The 16,349-nt window shown below is 58.3% G+C and overlaps 6 protein-coding genes across 6 annotated transcripts; 3 read left to right on the plus strand and 3 right to left on the minus strand.

Annotated features, from left to right (window-relative positions):
• Positions 1–344: 344 nt before the first annotated feature.
• PSEUBRA_002445 (Zinc finger, RING/FYVE/PHD-type) lies at positions 345–4,295 on the plus strand (the record flags this gene model as incomplete). The annotated part of the gene is made up of 1 exon (XM_016435579.2): positions 345–4,295. One exon carries the CDS (start codon positions 345–347, stop codon positions 4,293–4,295), a length of 3,951 nt encoding a protein of 1,316 aa, XP_016293038.2.
• Positions 4,296–5,052: 757 nt separating this feature from the next.
• On the plus strand, positions 5,053–5,580 carry PSEUBRA_002446 (uncharacterized protein; the record flags this gene model as incomplete). The annotated part of the gene is made up of 1 exon (XM_059464819.1): positions 5,053–5,580. The coding sequence occupies one exon, from the start codon at positions 5,053–5,055 to the stop codon at positions 5,578–5,580; it is 528 nt and encodes a 175-aa protein (XP_059321273.1).
• Positions 5,581–5,692: 112 nt separating this feature from the next.
• On the minus strand, positions 5,693–8,485 carry PSEUBRA_002447 (uncharacterized protein; the record flags this gene model as incomplete). Its single annotated transcript, XM_059464820.1, has 1 exon — positions 5,693–8,485. One exon carries the CDS (start codon positions 8,483–8,485, stop codon positions 5,693–5,695), a length of 2,793 nt encoding a protein of 930 aa, XP_059320742.1.
• Positions 8,486–9,828: 1,343 nt separating this feature from the next.
• PSEUBRA_002448 (uncharacterized protein) lies at positions 9,829–10,716 on the minus strand (the record flags this gene model as incomplete). Its single annotated transcript, XM_016435588.1, has 2 exons — positions 9,829–10,130; positions 10,428–10,716. The coding sequence occupies 2 exons, from the start codon at positions 10,714–10,716 to the stop codon at positions 9,829–9,831; spliced, it is 591 nt and encodes a 196-aa protein (XP_016293040.1).
• A 1,444-nt stretch (positions 10,717–12,160) lies between these two features.
• Positions 12,161–13,141, minus strand: PSEUBRA_002449 (Vitamin B6 biosynthesis protein; the record flags this gene model as incomplete). The annotated part of the gene is made up of 1 exon (XM_016435592.1): positions 12,161–13,141. The coding sequence occupies one exon, from the start codon at positions 13,139–13,141 to the stop codon at positions 12,161–12,163; it is 981 nt and encodes a 326-aa protein (XP_016293041.1).
• Positions 13,142–14,639: 1,498 nt separating this feature from the next.
• On the plus strand, positions 14,640–16,237 carry PSEUBRA_002450 (Rieske [2Fe-2S] iron-sulfur domain protein; the record flags this gene model as incomplete). Its single annotated transcript, XM_016435577.1, has 3 exons — positions 14,640–14,689; positions 15,108–15,298; positions 15,621–16,237. The coding sequence occupies 3 exons, from the start codon at positions 14,640–14,642 to the stop codon at positions 16,235–16,237; spliced, it is 858 nt and encodes a 285-aa protein (XP_016293042.1).
• Positions 16,238–16,349: the final 112 nt, after the last annotated feature.

The raw sequence follows: 16,349 nt of genomic DNA on the forward strand, positions 1-16,349 counted from the left end.
GATGGTGGCCATAAGGGAAGATGCTGAGTTGTCAAGGGCAGCAACAGCAGCTTCAGGGTCCATCAAAGCCTCCCTGTCTCAGTGCCTCTTCGCCTGTCAAGATCCACGGCGGCACGTCCGATAACGTCACTCAGCGTGCATCGGAAAGCCATTCGGATCATCCGCGTGGTCTGGCTGGTGCGTTGGAAATTTCGTAAGATGTTAGAGTGACCGATTCGAGAAGCCCCACGCTTCGACCTTGCCGAATGCACAGATCACGCTTCCCACACACCGCATCCTCACGACATCCATCCTAGCATTCCCTTCAGCCCCTGGCGCATCATAGCGTCGCTGCTCCAGAAGCAATGCCGGCCAAAGCAGCGACACCAGAGAGGGAGATCGGCACAGCAGCTGCTGCAGCCGCAGCGACCGCAGCAGCCGGTCCAGCATGGAGGCAGTTCTCCTTCTTCGACTCGTCCCCCGTTCGTGATGTCGACGACTTTGCGAAGGCGCCTTCCGCCTTGCGGAATCCAAACGAGGTGGCTGCTGTGGCACAATGTCCCATCCGTCCTCCACCAGCGGCTCTCAGCAACACTACCGATGCATCCTCATCCTCGACTGCCGTGCAGTTTGATGCTGAGGCCTCCACGTCCGCAGACAAAGCTGCCAAAGCATCCAAGGCGCGCAGACAGCCATGCACCCTCGTCGGCACCATTCAGGGCAAAATTAAGGTACTCGATCCAGAGACGCTTCAAGAGCTGACGTCGTGGGATGCCTTCTCGTCCGCTGGCGTTGCAGGCAGAGTAACGCACCTTTCATGCGATGCCCGCGGCAGGGTCGTATCTTTGGGAGAGGAGGACAGCTCTCGCTTCCCAATACTAAGGATATGGGATCTCCGTAACGGACGCAATCCCGCTTCTGCAACCGACTCGAACGGCACATCATCTGCAACACAAAAGCAGACCTGGATGCCGCGTCTGCTCGCAGAAGGCAAGGTGCAGCACGGCAGCCGGCCTCATCCTATTGCGGCTCTCTCACACACGCCTTCGCTTTCCTACCTCTCCGTCGCTCTAGCGGACGGCACGGTCCTGCTGATTCGTGGTCTGGAGTCTGCATTGATGGCGGCGGCAGGTAGTGCTGGGGTTGCTTCCAACACGTCTCTCGGTAGACCAGCGCCGGCGGTTGCACTGCCCAAGTTCAAGGTCGTCTTTCAACCCACAAGCTCCGACTCGGGCACTCACGAGCCTGTCACTGCCTTGGGCTTCTCGGAAGCCGCTTCGCTCAGCACAAGCAGCACTGCAGCCAGCAACAAAGCTGGCAACCCTGCATCGAGGACAGTGCCAGCATACGAGCCAAGAGCGTTACATGGCTCGAAAGGGCGCAAAGGTGCAGCTGCGCGGCCAAGAGATGCCCCTGCCAATGCTGCGCAGACAGAGGCAGCAACTCCACCGTCGGCCGTTCATCTCTTCATCGTCACTCTCTCGCGCGTGTTGCGATACGTCGTCGTCGGGAAAGGCGCAGGCGGGAGTCCAGCTGTGCTCGACGATGTGGGTGGTGCGCTCGGTTGTGCTGCCATCATCCCGGCTCGACCCGCCGGCTCATCGTTTGCGGCAAACAGTGCTCTGGTGTCAGGGTCACAAACAGCATCGGCGCAGAGTGGCTTGGGCTCCGCAGGTAAGATGGTGATCGCACGCGACGAAGCCATCTATGTGATCGGGCAAGAAGGTCGAGAAGCCTGTCTCGCCTACGAGGGGCCCAAGGCCTCCATCCATCTATCATCTTCGCAGGTCATCATCGTCTCCCCTCCCTTCACTCCATCTTCGTCAACATCATCGTCTTCACGGAATCTGATCGGCAACCGTGACTCGCCCTCGTCAACGCCGACATCACGCAAAGGCTCCTTGGCGCCCACCGAGATTGCCAAGATCACAATCTTCGATCTGGACAACAAGCTCGTCGCCTTCAGCGGCACATTCGAGTCCGGCGTCCGTTCAGCTTGGGTCGGTCCCGCCGGCGAAATCCTCATTCTCAGCGACATGGGCGAGCTTACACGTCTAGAGGAAAAGCCGCTGCGAGCCAAGCTCGACGTTCTCTACCGCAAAAGCCTTTTCCTGCTTGCGGTCAACCTCGCCCGCTCGCAGATGCAGCGCGCAGCGAATCCTGACGTACTCGCCCGCACCGAGGCGCTGATGGGCGACATCTACCAGCGCTACGGCGACCACCTGTACAACAAGGGCGACTACGATGGCGCCATGGCGCAATACGTAAAGACCATCGGGCACACTCAACCCTCGTTCGTGATCCGCCGGTTCCTCGACGCGCAACGCATCACCAACCTGACGACGTACCTGCAGGAGCTGCACGCGCAGAACCTGGCGAGCTCGGACCACACCACGCTGCTGCTGAATTGCTACACCAAATTGAAAGACGTTGCGTCGCTGGACAAGTTCATCAAGCGGCCTCATGCGAAGGCGTCACCTTATGACGACGAAGTCGCTGACGAGGGAGCTGCGGAAGACAGGGACGAGCTGCCATTCGACCTCGAAACGGCCATGCGCGTCTGTCGCCAAGCCGGGTACTTCGGGCACGCCGCGTACCTCGCCAAGCGCTACGGCGAGCACCGCGAATATCTGCGCATTCAGATCGAGGACGCGAAAGACTACAGCGATGCATTGCTCTACGTGCGCGGGCTCGAACCGGAAGATGCCATTTCGACCATGAGCCAGTACGCCAAGACGCTGCTCGCCGAGCTGCCGGACGAGACGACTGAGCTGCTGATCGAGCTGTGCTCGGGCGCATTCCGTCCCGACCCGGACGCGGCACAGAAGGCACTGCGCATGCAGGAAGGCGAGTCGTCGAAGAAGCAGCCGCAGAAGTCGGCCGCTGCCGCCTATCTCAGTTATCTCCAGGTGGGAGGGTTTGGCAAGTTGCAACAGTCAGGCTCACGTGCAGGGACGACGGGTAACAACACACCCGCACAGCGCAACTCGACCGCCACCGCAGAGCCATACTCCCTCGAAGGCACGCGACCATCAAGTAGCGTCAAGCCTGAAGCGGACGCAGACACCTCGCTGCCCGAGACAGACGCCGAGGAGGCGAACAAGACGCACCCCTACACCGTGCCCTCACCCCGCACCTACTTCGCACACTTCATTCAGCATCCACGACACTTCACGCACTTCCTCGAGACGGTCGCGCTGGCTCGTTGGGGTCAGGTGGTGGACATGCACGCCGAGCCGCCCGTCGACAAGCTGCTCTCCCCCGCGCAAGAAAAGGGTGCGCCAGCGTACGACGCTCAAGGGGAAGAGGAGGTGGACGACGTAGCACAAGCACTGGCCGAGCTCGGGCTGGACGCGAACGGCGACGGGTACGAAGATCAGGATGTCCTCGATCAGAAGTCGATCTGGAACACGCTACTCGAGCTGTACCTCACATTCCCCTCCTCGACCAGCAGCGAAGGCGGGGAGGAAAGACAACGAGCCCTGCGGTTGCTGCAACAGCACGCCACACTACCATACGACATGAGCCACGCAGTGATGCTCTGCTCCATGGAGAGCTTTAACGACGGCCTCATCCTGCTGTACGAGCGCATGGGCATGTACGAGGAGGTGGTTCGGCTGCATATGGATGCATCGCTCTCCGACGCTTCTTCTGCCTCTCATAGTGGCAAGGTGGTTGCTGCCCTGTTACGGTACGGTGTACTCCGGCCGGAGCTGTACGACCTGGTTCTGCGCTTCCTCGTCTCCTCACCAACACTATTGGAACGACACACGAACGATCTGCTATCGATCCTAACAACCGTACGCGAGCGAGGACTCATGTCGACACTTGAACTGGTCCAACTTCTCTCTTCGACGCCACACACACCAGTCGGGATTATTCGACCGTTCCTCGTCTCCTCCATTAGCACCACCCTCACGTCCACCGACGCGGACACGGCCGCCATCGCCGAGTACACCGCGTCGACGACCGACACGCTGGGTGAGATCTCGGAGCTCACCGATCCCAACACGCCGAGGGTGTTCCAAATGACCCGCTGCACCGCTTGTGGTGGGCAATTGGATCTGCCCAGTGTGCACTTCATGTGCAAGCACAGTTATCATCAGAGGTGTTTGGGAGAGGAGGAGGCCGAGTGCCCGACGTGCGCCCAACATCAGGGTGGCGTGAGGGACGCGAGACGGAGACAAGCGGAGAGGGCGGTGGCGCTGATGGAGGGTGCGAGAGAGAGTGGAGAGGGTGGTGATGGGTTTGCCGAGTTGGCAAGTTGGTTTGCGCTGCCTGTTATGGGTGCGGCTGCTGCTGCTCAGGCTGTGTAGGGTTGTAAAGTGGATATTTTGCCTCACAGCATGGTGCGACGCTCGCGATGCTCAAGTCGCACAAGTGTGATGTGACCTATCTTGTTGTGCGATAGTGAGCATGCATTGTGAAACGAGGTCGGGTTGGTGATCTGCAGTTGACCGGGTGAAGCGCAGTGTCGCGGTGTGATGCAGGCACCGTGATGCAAAGGCGTGACGATAAGGACCCTGCGGACGCGGTGGTCGAGATGGCCCGAGGCAACGCATGCAGGGTCTTGCGCATGTCGAAATGCGCGCTCCTTTTTCTTGCCTCATCCCCAACTCCCACCTTGCTAGAATCAATCGAAGTGGCACACTTTCCTTTGCCATCGATACGAGATGCTGTGAGATTGTTAGCGATATGTAGAAGGCTTAGAGCGAGATAGGAACGGGCAAGGGGGGAAAGGGTGATGAGGCAGACACAGGGAGGAGGGCAAGGAGAAGGGGCGCTTATCTTATCTCTCCCCCTCTCCTCTTCGGTCACACTGTGTACCGTAGCTGGAGGGCGGCCCGTACAGTCACTCTGGGCTGAATTGATGACTGTGATACTTGTCAACCTCTCCTAGTGGCCTGCTCAGCGCCCTCCATTTGCTCCGACGACCAGCATTGTCATCGCTGCCACTGTCCCCAGCATCATCGCCATCACCACCAGCACCATCACCACCAGTGTTGACATCAGCAGCTTCAGCATCGCCATTATCTGCTGTGTCTATCACCTCTGAACGAGAGCGGGAGCACAATGTCTGTCCTGCCACCGCCCTACACCCCGACGCCTGATCCCAGCTGCATCGCGAGCAGCTCGGAACCGCGCCCAGCCCTACCACTGACGCCGCTGCCCTCCTACACCGCATCACCCATCCTATCGCCCACACTCGCCACACCCTTTGGCAAGACCTCACCACCTCAATCCACACCTTTCGCCAGCACACACACTCACACTGGTACCGCACACGCCGCACACAGCGCCTTCGCAACACTGGCAGTGGCTCTCCTCGGGACAACGCTCGCCGACGTGCTCTACCTAGCGATGGTCAATCTGCTCGGCGTCCTCCTAACGGCCATACAGCTGCCCATGGCGGTGCTGCTCTGGCGCTCTCGCACGTCGCAGCAAGAAGCGGAGGAGACAGAGGGTAGGCCGATCGGAAGAGGCGGTGCCAAAAATGTCGATTGGCTACGATGGTTCACACAGAAGATGTGGGACTGGCACGATCGACTGGAGGAGGCGGAGCTGGAGACGCCGTCCAGTCGCGCGAGACACACTGGCTGACTCAGATCGTCATCTGCTGGCTCAAGTTCACGGTCAGCATTCATTCTCGCAGTTCGTCAATCGCATTGCATCGCATTTCACCCTTCGTTGTCACCCTTGTGTTTGCCTCGCGTCAATCATCAATCCCATCAAACCCACTGCCGGCAGCCCAACTGTGATAATCCTCCTCCAGCCCGGGAGGGTCGTACAATGCTTCAAACAGACCCTCAAAGCTGCCCTCGAGCCACGCCTCCTTCTCCGCCTCGGTGAGGCACGACGGTACGTCCGCCGACACTGGCAGCTCTCCCAGCGCCATCCGGAACGCCTGATAAGCCGGATTCTTCGTAAAGTCCGGCTCGGTGGTCGATGCGAAGGGTCCGGCCATCGTCGCGATCCACTCGGCTTGGCTTCCCGAAAACGATGCGGGCTTCTTCCTCAGCTCGGACAGCAGCTTCTGCTGCATCGACTCGGGCAGTGCGCTCGACGCAATGGAGAGGCTCACGGACCCGCCCGTGTCGGACGTCCTGGAGGTGATGGTGGTGGAGCCGCTCTTGACCGTCTTGGTCGTCGTGACGACGTTGTCCGCTGACGTGGAGGTGGTGGTCTGCGTGGTGGAGCTTGCCTTCTTGTTTGCTGCACTGCCTGAAACGCTGCCCTTCGACAACAGCGGCGCATCCGTAAAGTAGGCATAGTCGCTCGGACCTTTCAGCATCGTGTTGGGCGTGTCGAACTCGTCGATGCGCTTGCTGAGGATGTCCCTCAGCATCATCTCTTTGTCCACATTGTCGTTCTTGGTCTTCTGACCTTGCCCCTTGATGGCCACTCCGCTCGCAGTCGCAGTGTCGCTCTTCCTCTTGGCCTTCTTCACCCTCTTCCCTTGGACCATGAGCGGCTTCCAATCGTACTGCTTGCGCTCGATCAGAGTCAAACGCTTGTACAAGCCGTCGATGATTGGGGTGATGCTGTCCTCAAAGCTGGTGCAGGTGCATCGGTCGTTACACTTTTCGCTATGCTTGATGGGCGGCTTGGAGAAGGTGCCCGTGTGGATGGCTTTGTGCATCTGTAGTAAGGTGCGAAGGGCAATATCGGCCACAGCTGATGTGTAAAGATGTGCCGAGTAAGGGCAAGAAACCACCTTCTCGATGCATCCCCTTTCGCGCTTCTTGCTTCTCTTCTTGCGGAAGTATTCAGCTCCTCGCTCGTAACGATCCGAAGTAAACAGCGCCAGATCGCCACCAGACAGGTTCTGAAGCGCTGCGCTGAGGTCAAGAAGGTCCCACTGCAGGTCGAGTGCCTTGGGTGCCTGGACCTTGCTGATGGCAGAGATGGACTGTGCGGCCGTGAGAGCTCGCTGCATCAGGTACATCTGACGTGCACATCGAACGATGATCGTCTGGAGCAGCGGGATGACGCTGTGCAGAGTAGCAGTCATGGCCGCGTCGTAGCCCCTGTACGCTATGTAGTTGATCCACGTAAACGTGAACAGCACCGTCTGCACGCCGTCACGTAGCTCGGTCACGTCGGGCACCATTTTGGTGAAGGACGTCTCGATCGTATGCCTCCTCGTCTTGCGCGCCTCCGGATCGCTTTTCGCCTGTGGACAGCCTTCACTGCTGAATTCCTCCTTCTCGATGTAGCTTGCACGATTGCAATAGACGGTGCGGAAGTAATGATCCACAAAGAGATTGCCAAATCGGTGCTGCATGTAGCTCTCGATGCGGTCTGCAAAGTCGATGTAGAAGGCAGCCGCGTAGTTGAGCAGCGCAACCATGCCAGCGAGCTCGGCGAACACCACAGATTCGGGAGAAGCGACGCCAAAAGCAAGCACGGCGCGATTGAGTCCGCGCATCACTTCGGCCAGCGTAGCGTCGTGAGACATGTAGGTGCGCTTCTCGGCATTGGACTCGGCGAAGCCAGGGAAACGTCGACAGTCGGAGAGCAGAGTAGAGGACTGCACCTGCTCCGGCTTCTTCTGCTGACGCCGAGCCGAGTCGGCTTTCGGTTTTGCGGCTGCTGTCTGGGCTGTCGCTGACGGGGTGGTCTTTGCAGCTGTTGCCGGAAGAACGGCTGCGGAGGTGGACGTAGGGGCAGAATTGGATGGAGCAGTGGCAGCTGGGTGGACCGCTGAAGCCGTCGATGGTGCGACTGCACTGGAGGTCTGCTTAGCAGTCTGGGGTCCGGTCGGTTTGGCAGAAGTGCTGTGACTCCCGCTGTTAGCAATAAGAGGGGTCGTTTTGGCCGGCGGACAGAGATGTTTCTTGCTTGCCGGATGACCGGAGCACTTCTTCGCGACAGGGTGGTCGACCGAGTTGGTGGGAGTCTGATGACCATGCTCGCACGTCGTGAATGCAGAATACTTGGGCACAGAGCGCTCTTGATAACGACCGAAAGCGTCCTCGTAAAACCTGAAATCGCGGAGCTTCTTGTCGACATAGCTCTGGTATTGCTCGTCGACACTGATGCAGAAATTGCAAGAATCCCACGCTAGGAAGTATCGCAGCTCGAAGAAGCACTTCTCGAATGCGCTTCCGGTGTTTGGGAGATTTGACGTGGCGGAAGAGTACGACGTTGCGCTCTGCGGATGCGAGCACGACTTTGCTCCGGATGTGGCACACCCAGGATCCTCTTGCGCATCGTGCGCGTCTCTGTTGAGTCTGCGGGGTCTGCTGGGCTTGTGACAGGGCAACACCCACCAGAGGAAATGGGCGACCGACAAGTGTATTGGGAGCGTGTTGGTCTCGCACCCAGGAACGGAGCCGAGGCTGCGGTAGGCGTCATCGACCGGAGCAGATTCGCGGTTTGGGGAAGAGCTGGTACGATCGGTCATGAGGCGCGACGACGTCGGAAAGCAGGCGGTGTGCGTATGCTTGATTGGCGACGACGCCGACGATGGGGAAGCTTTAGGCGGCGTCGCAGCCATGTTCATTGCTGATCGTCAAGATCGACTACCGAGAGCAAGCGATTCGTGTCGATTTGGGGAAAGGATTTGAGGATGGAGGTGCGGATTACATTGATGCGAGCCAGGGACATGAAGCGAAGAGGCGGTGATGGGAGAAAGGAAGGAAGGAGAGACAAGAGAAGGTCGCCGGCGCAGCAGCAGCTTACTTATGAAGTGAGGAAAGAGCGGGTGAGAGGGAGAGCGCGGCTACTTCATCGTGCTGAGCATCTGCAGACTCAGCCCAGCTCAGCCGCCCACCTTGCATTGGCCAATCGAAAATGGATGCACGGTCCTCTTGGCCCTGGACGGCTGGCTGAGCGGACCGATGCTGCCTTCTAACAAAGCTTTGAACAGCGGCAGCTCTGTCGGGAGATGCGAAAGAGGACAAAGGCAGAGCTGAGCAGCGTTTTCCGCTCAGCAGTTCATTTGTCGAAGAACGGCGCAGCAACGACACCAGCTTTCGCGTAAAGGCCTCGTCGCGTCAAAATTGATTGTGCAGCAGCGATGAGACTCGAGGACGAGACGCTTTCGATTCTTGCTGAGCCCAACCAGCTGCGCTTCCGCCACCGTCAATGGACCGCGGCTTGACGTGGACTCGGAGGGTCTCTCGTGGCGGCAAAGGCGAGGCAGAAGGGCTATCAGAGAGGGAAAGGACTGAAGAAGAGACAAGCAAGAGACACGGTCGGGGAAGGAGCTGACTGAGAAAGCGCGGCTGTGACGAACCAAAGCTTAGTCGGCACATCCGCATGGACGTATCGAGGCGAGAGGAAGAGAAAGACGAATGCATGTGCGGCACAAGCTTTGATTTGAGCCAAATCTTGATGAGGCAGATCGAGGTGTCGTCGGTGAGTACGGTAGACAGGCCGCGTCGCCAACGACGCCCTTCCGCCTTAATTCTCCCTACCTTCTCTAAAGTCACAAATTGCCACGCAATCTTAACCTTGGCCGCAGTCTGCTTCAGCGGTGCAGGCATCTTCGGCATCTCCGTGTCCGGACGGAACACGTCTGCGAGGAAATGCTGGAGAGAGCATGCGGCCGTCACACATAGGAAAGCGTTTCTAATGTGAAGATTGCAAAGATCGGACCGATTAAGAACAGAAGGAGTAGCTTGAACCAACGGGCAAGCGTCGAGGTGGCGGTGATAAAGGGGCATCGAAAAGCGAGCGTCGTTCGTGTGTTTGAGAAGATTCCATGAGGCGTGTGTTGCACCGTGAGACGTTCTGCACGTCTTGAGCGATCTCGACCCCGTCATGCTAGGCCCGGCAGCCATGTCCTGCTGCTAGTTTGAATCTGCATGATCGAGGGAGCGCTATCGAATCGAGTCGAATCGTTTAGAGAGCAAAGGCACCGGCAGCAACAATGGCGGCAGCGGCAACACCCCACTGGATCAAGTTGGCAGGCACGGCAGCGTTGGGCGAGTGCAGATCCGCCGCGGTGAGCTTGCCGTCAGCGACAGCCTGGATGGTGGCCGAGATGGCGACAGCGAACGACTCGGCCAAAACCGACTCGGGAGTGGTGAGGGTGGGGTAGTACTGCAGAACCGAGCCGGCCATCTCGCTGGCGACCTCATCGGGCGACTTGGCCTCGGGACCACGGGTGTAGCCGTAGATGAAGTACGAGATCAACGAGTTGACTGGAGTGCGAATTGGACAGGTTGGGTCGATTCATTCGATCGATGGGTGTCAAGCAGAGAAGAAGAGCACAGAGATGGCAGGAGGTCAGTACAGCATGCCCTCTCTCACTCTCAATCCTGGTCGTGCTTGACCCCATTAGCTCCGCGCGCTATCTTCCACCTGCTCTTCTCCTTCCCGTGCACCGAATGGACGGTATCATCGTCTGCATCTCTCTGCGCGTCCAGTCTCTGTGCTGGTACCCTTGAGTCTCCCAAGTCTGCTTCTGTCCGCCAAGATTGTTCGCTATAAATACTCACGGTCGTAAGGGGGGATCGAGGTGGAGCTGTAAGGGCAAGCAGCAGGGGGGTTGCGGGCGTCACCGCCGAGAGGGGTGCAAACGCTCATGGCTCCACCGCCGGAGCCACCGCTGCTGCCGCTGGACGAGCTGGACGACATGGAAGTGGGAGCAGCGCTGCTCGAAGACACGGACGAGGACGCCGAGCTGGACGTCGACTCCGAGCTGGACGCGGAAGAGCTGTCCTGGGCCACGGCGCCAGTAGCGGCGAAGGCGGCGAGAAGGGCGACGGGGAGGATGCTGAACTTCATCTTGACAACAAACTTCGAAGACGATGGTAGGAGGAGGATAAGGTCGAGGGGTGGGTGGGAGATGGTGTCGAGAAGGAGGAAAGGTCGGTATTTGAGATAGGCGATGCGGAAGCGGAAAAGTCGAGCGAGATAGTCAGTCAGTGCACAGCAGATTTGAGGAAGCGGCAACAGGCAGCCGGCGAGGGAGCGGTTCAAGGGACGGCTCGACAAACACACACACACACACAGGAGCGTGCCGAAAGCGAAGCGAGGGAGCGAGCATATCAGCGCTACAGAGCGGCGATCTTGGGTTGGATGTTTAGGAGAAATGGAAATGGAAGCAGCAGCAGCAGCCGGCAGATCGCACCGTGACGCTCTGATACATCCGTCCCCTTTGCGGAGCGAGCACGGACGGCAAGCGGCGAGCGCCTGTTTTGCCTGCTGCAGTGCGGATCATGACTGCAGCAGCAGCAGCAGCAGCTTCGACGGCAGACGCGCGCGCTTTTTGGACGAATTTCCAAGGCACCTGCTCAGATGCGGACGAGGGCCAAGCCAGCCTGCTTCGAACAGAAAGAACGAAATTAAATTGTTCGATTTTTGCTGCATGAGGGCACTTGCTCTGTGACGCACCAAGTCAAATGTGCGAAGTGCTCGATTTGCTTTGGATCGCTGCCGACATTTCCAAAACATCGCTCCCACATGCAGTGCGAGGCTTGAGAACCGGGATCTCGTGGCCGGCATCGTTGTCGATCTGTTTGTATAGGAACGCAGCAAGCTGGCGAATGGATCCATAGCTGAGAGCGTACATAGGAGTGCTTCTCGGCGCAGCGCTTTGTTCGCGTCAACAGACCACGGAGAAGCAAGAAGGTGTCAGCAAGAGTATGATGTGTTCTCCTCGAGTACGAGAAAGAAGCCTAAGCGAGTGGGTTTCGGCAGCCCAAGGGTCCCTCGCGCACAACCTACGGCCCGGTGTGGGTCAGCACCACAGCTCTGAGATCGACCTGCAGGCAATTCGATTTGCCGCTTCTGCCGTGCAGCGAAGAGTAAGCAGCCCAGAGATGCTTTCGGATCAAGAGCTCCGACCTTATCCCCGATCGCTCTCTGTCACAGAAGCCGATTCGTCTTCCTTCTCCCGGGCATTTCATTCTGCGACATAACACAGCGGACAAAGAATTGGGCAACTCCTCTGCCTTCGCTCACATCGCTGCGGACCGCATTGAGAACGCAGTCGAAGCTCCACACAGCTGTACACTCGAGAAGCGAGAAGGATGCTGATGAGAGTGGAAGATTATGTGTGCATGAAGCACGTGCTAATACTACAAGAGGAAACCGTTGAAGGGGAAGGTAGGCACGGCAGACATAGCCAGCCTGTTTTTGCGATGGGGGGACGAAACAATGCTGCGTGATGAACGCTGGACGGCCATGAAAGGCTAGGAACGACGGAAGATTCTATGATGCGAGGCAATTACCAGCCGCGCTCAGCCATGCGGCCGCCCCTCATGTCTTTGGTGATGTTGAGACCGACCATGGCCTCACCAAGGTTCTCGGAAACAGCAGCGAGCTTGGCGGGGTCGTTGTAGTGGGTGACAGCCGCAACAATGGCACGTGCACGCTCGGCAGGGTTGTTGCCCTTAAAGATACCAGAGCCAACAAAGACACCGTCGCTTCCGAGCTGCATCATGAGAGCAGCGTCAGCAGGGGTAGCAATACCGCCGGCAGCAAAGTTGACGACGGGGAGACGCTTCAAGCGAGCGGTCTCCTTGAGCAGGTGGTAGGGAGCCTGGATGTCCTTGGCGTAGACATAGAGCTCCTCGTCACTCATGGACGAGACGCGCTTGATCTCGCCCTGGATGGTGCGCTGGTGACGCACAGCCTCGACGACGTTGCCGGTACCGGCCTCACCCTTGGTTCGGATCATGGCAGCGCCCTCCGAGATACGACGAAGCGCCTCGCCGAGGTTCTTGGCACCGCAAACGAAGGGGACCTTGAAGTTGTGCTTGTTGATGTGGTGCTGGTCGTCGGCGGGGGTGAGCACCTCGGACTCATCAATGTAGTCGACACCGATAGCCTGGAGGATCTGAGCCTCGACAAAGTGGCCGATGCGGACCTTGGCCATGCATGGCACGGTGGTGGTCTCCTGAATCTCCTTGATCATGGCAGGGTCCGACATGCGGGCGACGCCACCCTCGACACGGATGTCGGCGGGGATCTTCTCGAGAGCCATGACGGCGCACGCACCGGCATCCTCGGCGATACGAGCCTGCTCGGCGTTGACGACGTCCATGATGACACCGCCCTTGAGCATCTGCGCGAGACCGGACTTGACACCGAACGTGCCGAGGTTAGCATCGCTCTTGGGAGCGGAGCCGTTAGCGCGGGGTGGCGCGGCGGCGGCGGCGCCGTTGCCGTTGGTAGCGGGCAGAATGGTGGGGTTCTCGGCGGACATGGTGTGCGTGTTGGGTATGTGTGGAAGGGGTATGGTGTGGTGTCGAGAAAGAAACAAGGTGAATCCTGCGAGCTTATGAGTCAGTGAATGTCTAGGTCGAGCTTTGCCAGGAAGAAAGCGGCGCTGCGAGCTTAGTTTAGGTTAGCCGAAGCCTGGAAGGGCGGGCGAGCAACGAGTCAGATGGCGCCACCGTGCAGAGCGCATCAAAGGCAAGTTGTCTGACAGTCCGAAAAAAAGAAGGCTTTTGCTTGGCTTGGCTCTGCTTTCTTCCAATTTCTGCAAAAATGGAGGAGGCGAGGAGCAGGCCCTTCGGCACCTTTCACGTAATCTGTGCGTATCGCTGCCCACAATAGCGCAGGCTGCAGCTCCAGCCCACCCCGCTCTTCGACAACCGCAGAAAGACCAAAACTGGAGAGAGACCGGTTAAGCAGCGGTCGAATCAGATTTCGCCTCGTGCTGCCTTGCCATGTTCAATTGCCGAAAATGGGCCGCTCTGAACCCCTTCCGAGCGTTTCGTCGGTGACCCGCCACAGCCGTCCAATCCTTCTCTCGCTTCTGGGTTGCAGGCAGGAGAGCCAAGAAAATGGTTCTGCATGGTCGGACCTCGCTGTCTGCTGGTCACAAATCCGCTTGATACTGCAGCGCTGCTGTCCCTTCCGAGTTGACAAGGGAGAATGCTTCGCCTCATTGCCGACCAGCACAAGTGTGCGTGCCTACATTGTCTATCGTCCTCGACATCTGATCGCATGCGGGCTGACTGTTACAACGATACACCTGCTCGAGCTCGTCAGGAACATCGTACAACCCGATTCGAGAGCGATCTGATGGGCTCTCGTAAGCTGCTGCAAAGAGGGTTGCACCTTCGGGTCAGATGACTCGGAAAGGGACACCTTCTGAGCTAAGACCGCCAGCTCTTCTGGACAGTCTGATCTTCTCACGTGGTGTTGCTGAGCCCAGTCGAACAGTGTGGGCCCGGTCCACCTTCTTGGCTTCATCATGTCGGCTTTCTGCCGCCCCGCCATCGTCTTCACATTCTTCGTCGAGGTGCACAGGACCGACAGTCAGAAGAAGGTAGCTTGCCTGCGATCAATATTTGTCAGCATTATCTGATGGACTTGCACCTGCTGCGTGCCGACCCGGGCCTCACCGGTGCCGATTCGACACGAGCAATCCGTTCCATATCGCGCGAGAAAGTGAGCATCATTGAAATTGCAGGCATTTGTCAGGAAATTGATGAGGGAGGAGGCTTTGGCTGTGATCACCCTATCCAGTCCGGGCCTTGGGTTTGAAATTGGAGACCAAGCAAGCAGCTGCTCTCACGGCGTGGATTTCTTCTCGCCAGAGACACGGACAGAAACAGCGCGAGCAGGCAGCCAGAGCAAATTGGTCGCTAAGTTATCGGAAGCCGTTGAATGTTGATCGTCGCCAACACTCGATCCTTCCTTCTGCACCTCCTCACCACATACCATTGGGACCGTCACCACCCTCACACATCATCATGGCTGCTCCCGTCGCTCGTGGCGCCTTCCGCAAGGCCGTCAACCTTCCGTACGTACCGCATCTGAACGTGGTTCAAGCACATTCCAGGCCGCTTTCGCTCCCAGCAGCCACATCGACAATCGACACAGGAGGACATGGATAGCATGATCGACGACAGAAGCATCATGCGAGCTCGGTCTGGCAGACACGCGCCGAACCGTTGGCGTCATGCCTGATGAAACTACGACAGTCGTGTCTCATGCATCCGTGTCCTCTTCTCCTCCTACGAAACGACTAAAGATGATGCTGAAAGCTGACCTCGTTTTCTCTCCTTTCGACCTTCTCGTTCATGACTTTCTCGATCACCTCGCACACCTCCTTCTTGCATATCTGCCGTCGCACGCCGATCGATGCAATATCGACTACAATCCGACATCCGTTCCGCTGCCTGCGATGCTACTTGTGCGTATCCGTCACACGCTTGCAGTCCTACCGCGACTACCGCTTACAGCGGCACTCCGGTTGCAGCTGGCATCAACTTTGCCGTGCGCGCCCCTGCCGACCCTCACGCTCACGGACACGGCCCTTCCCTCCGATCTGATCCCCACCAGGTTCCCAAATGGGCATCCCAACTTCGCAACTCGAACGGCGTCCTCAGCTCGCGATCTGGCGTCAATGGTAAGTAGTCACAGCACATTCATCCACAACAGCAGGATTGTCACCGTCGCTTTCTGGTCTTGCAGGGAGGTCGCGGATTGTTTTCCGACACAGAGTCGGAAAGACGTCCAAACAGGCTTGTTTGCGCACTATCGTACGCGCCGGCCCTCAACTGCCGTCGACGACCCTTCGTCCGTTCTCGCAAGGAGAAAGCGAGCTCCTACTTCGAAGAAATAGCTTCCCTGCAGCCAGCAATCCCGACTCGACATCATTCGCACTCCGGACACATTGCTGATCTTTGACCCCTTCCCATCCTTCACCGTCTTGCGTTCGTTAACTTCAGCCCTCCCCACCGTCGGCCAGCCTCGCTACTTCTCGTCCTCGTCGCGAAGCCTCCAGGCCACCCAGCCTGACCAGGTTCCCGACTTCTCGGGCTACCGCACCAAGACGCCCGACAGCAACAAGGCCTTCTCGTATTTCATGGTCGGCTCCATGGGTCTGATCGCCGCTTCGGGTGCCAAGGCCACCGTTTCTGATTTCCTCGCTTCGATGGGTGCCTCGTCAGATGTGCTTGCGCTCGCCAAGGTCGAGGTGGACATGAACTCGATTCCAGAGGGCAAGAACGCCATCATCAAGTGGCGTGGCAAGCCCGTGTTCGTTCGTCACCGCACCAAGGAGGAGATTGACGAGGCCAACGCCGTCGATATCTCCAAGCTGCGTGACCCGGAGAAGGACTCGGACCGTGCCAAGCGACCAGAGTGGCTCGTCATGCTGGGTGTCTGCACTCACCTGGGTTGTGTGCCCATCGGTGAGGCGGGTGACTTTGGTGGCTGGTACTGCCCTTGCCACGGTTCGCACTACGACATCTCGGGTCGTGCCCGCAAGGGTCCTGCTCCTCTCAACCTCGAGGTGCCCGAGTACGACTTCAACGACGGCGAGAACAAGCTCATCATTGGTTAGAGTGCCATTCTTGTTCATCTGCTCGACCTGGTTCGTACACGTAATCGAAACTTTGATCATCATCATGGGCTCTGCTTCCGAAATTGCGTTTCGTTCTGCCATGAGAGTGAGG

This window comes from Kalmanozyma brasiliensis (assembly GCF_000497045.1).
Source record: "Kalmanozyma brasiliensis GHG001 unplaced genomic scaffold PSEUBRA_SCAF19, whole genome shotgun sequence".
NCBI lineage: Eukaryota > Fungi > Basidiomycota > Ustilaginomycetes > Ustilaginales > Kalmanozyma > Kalmanozyma brasiliensis.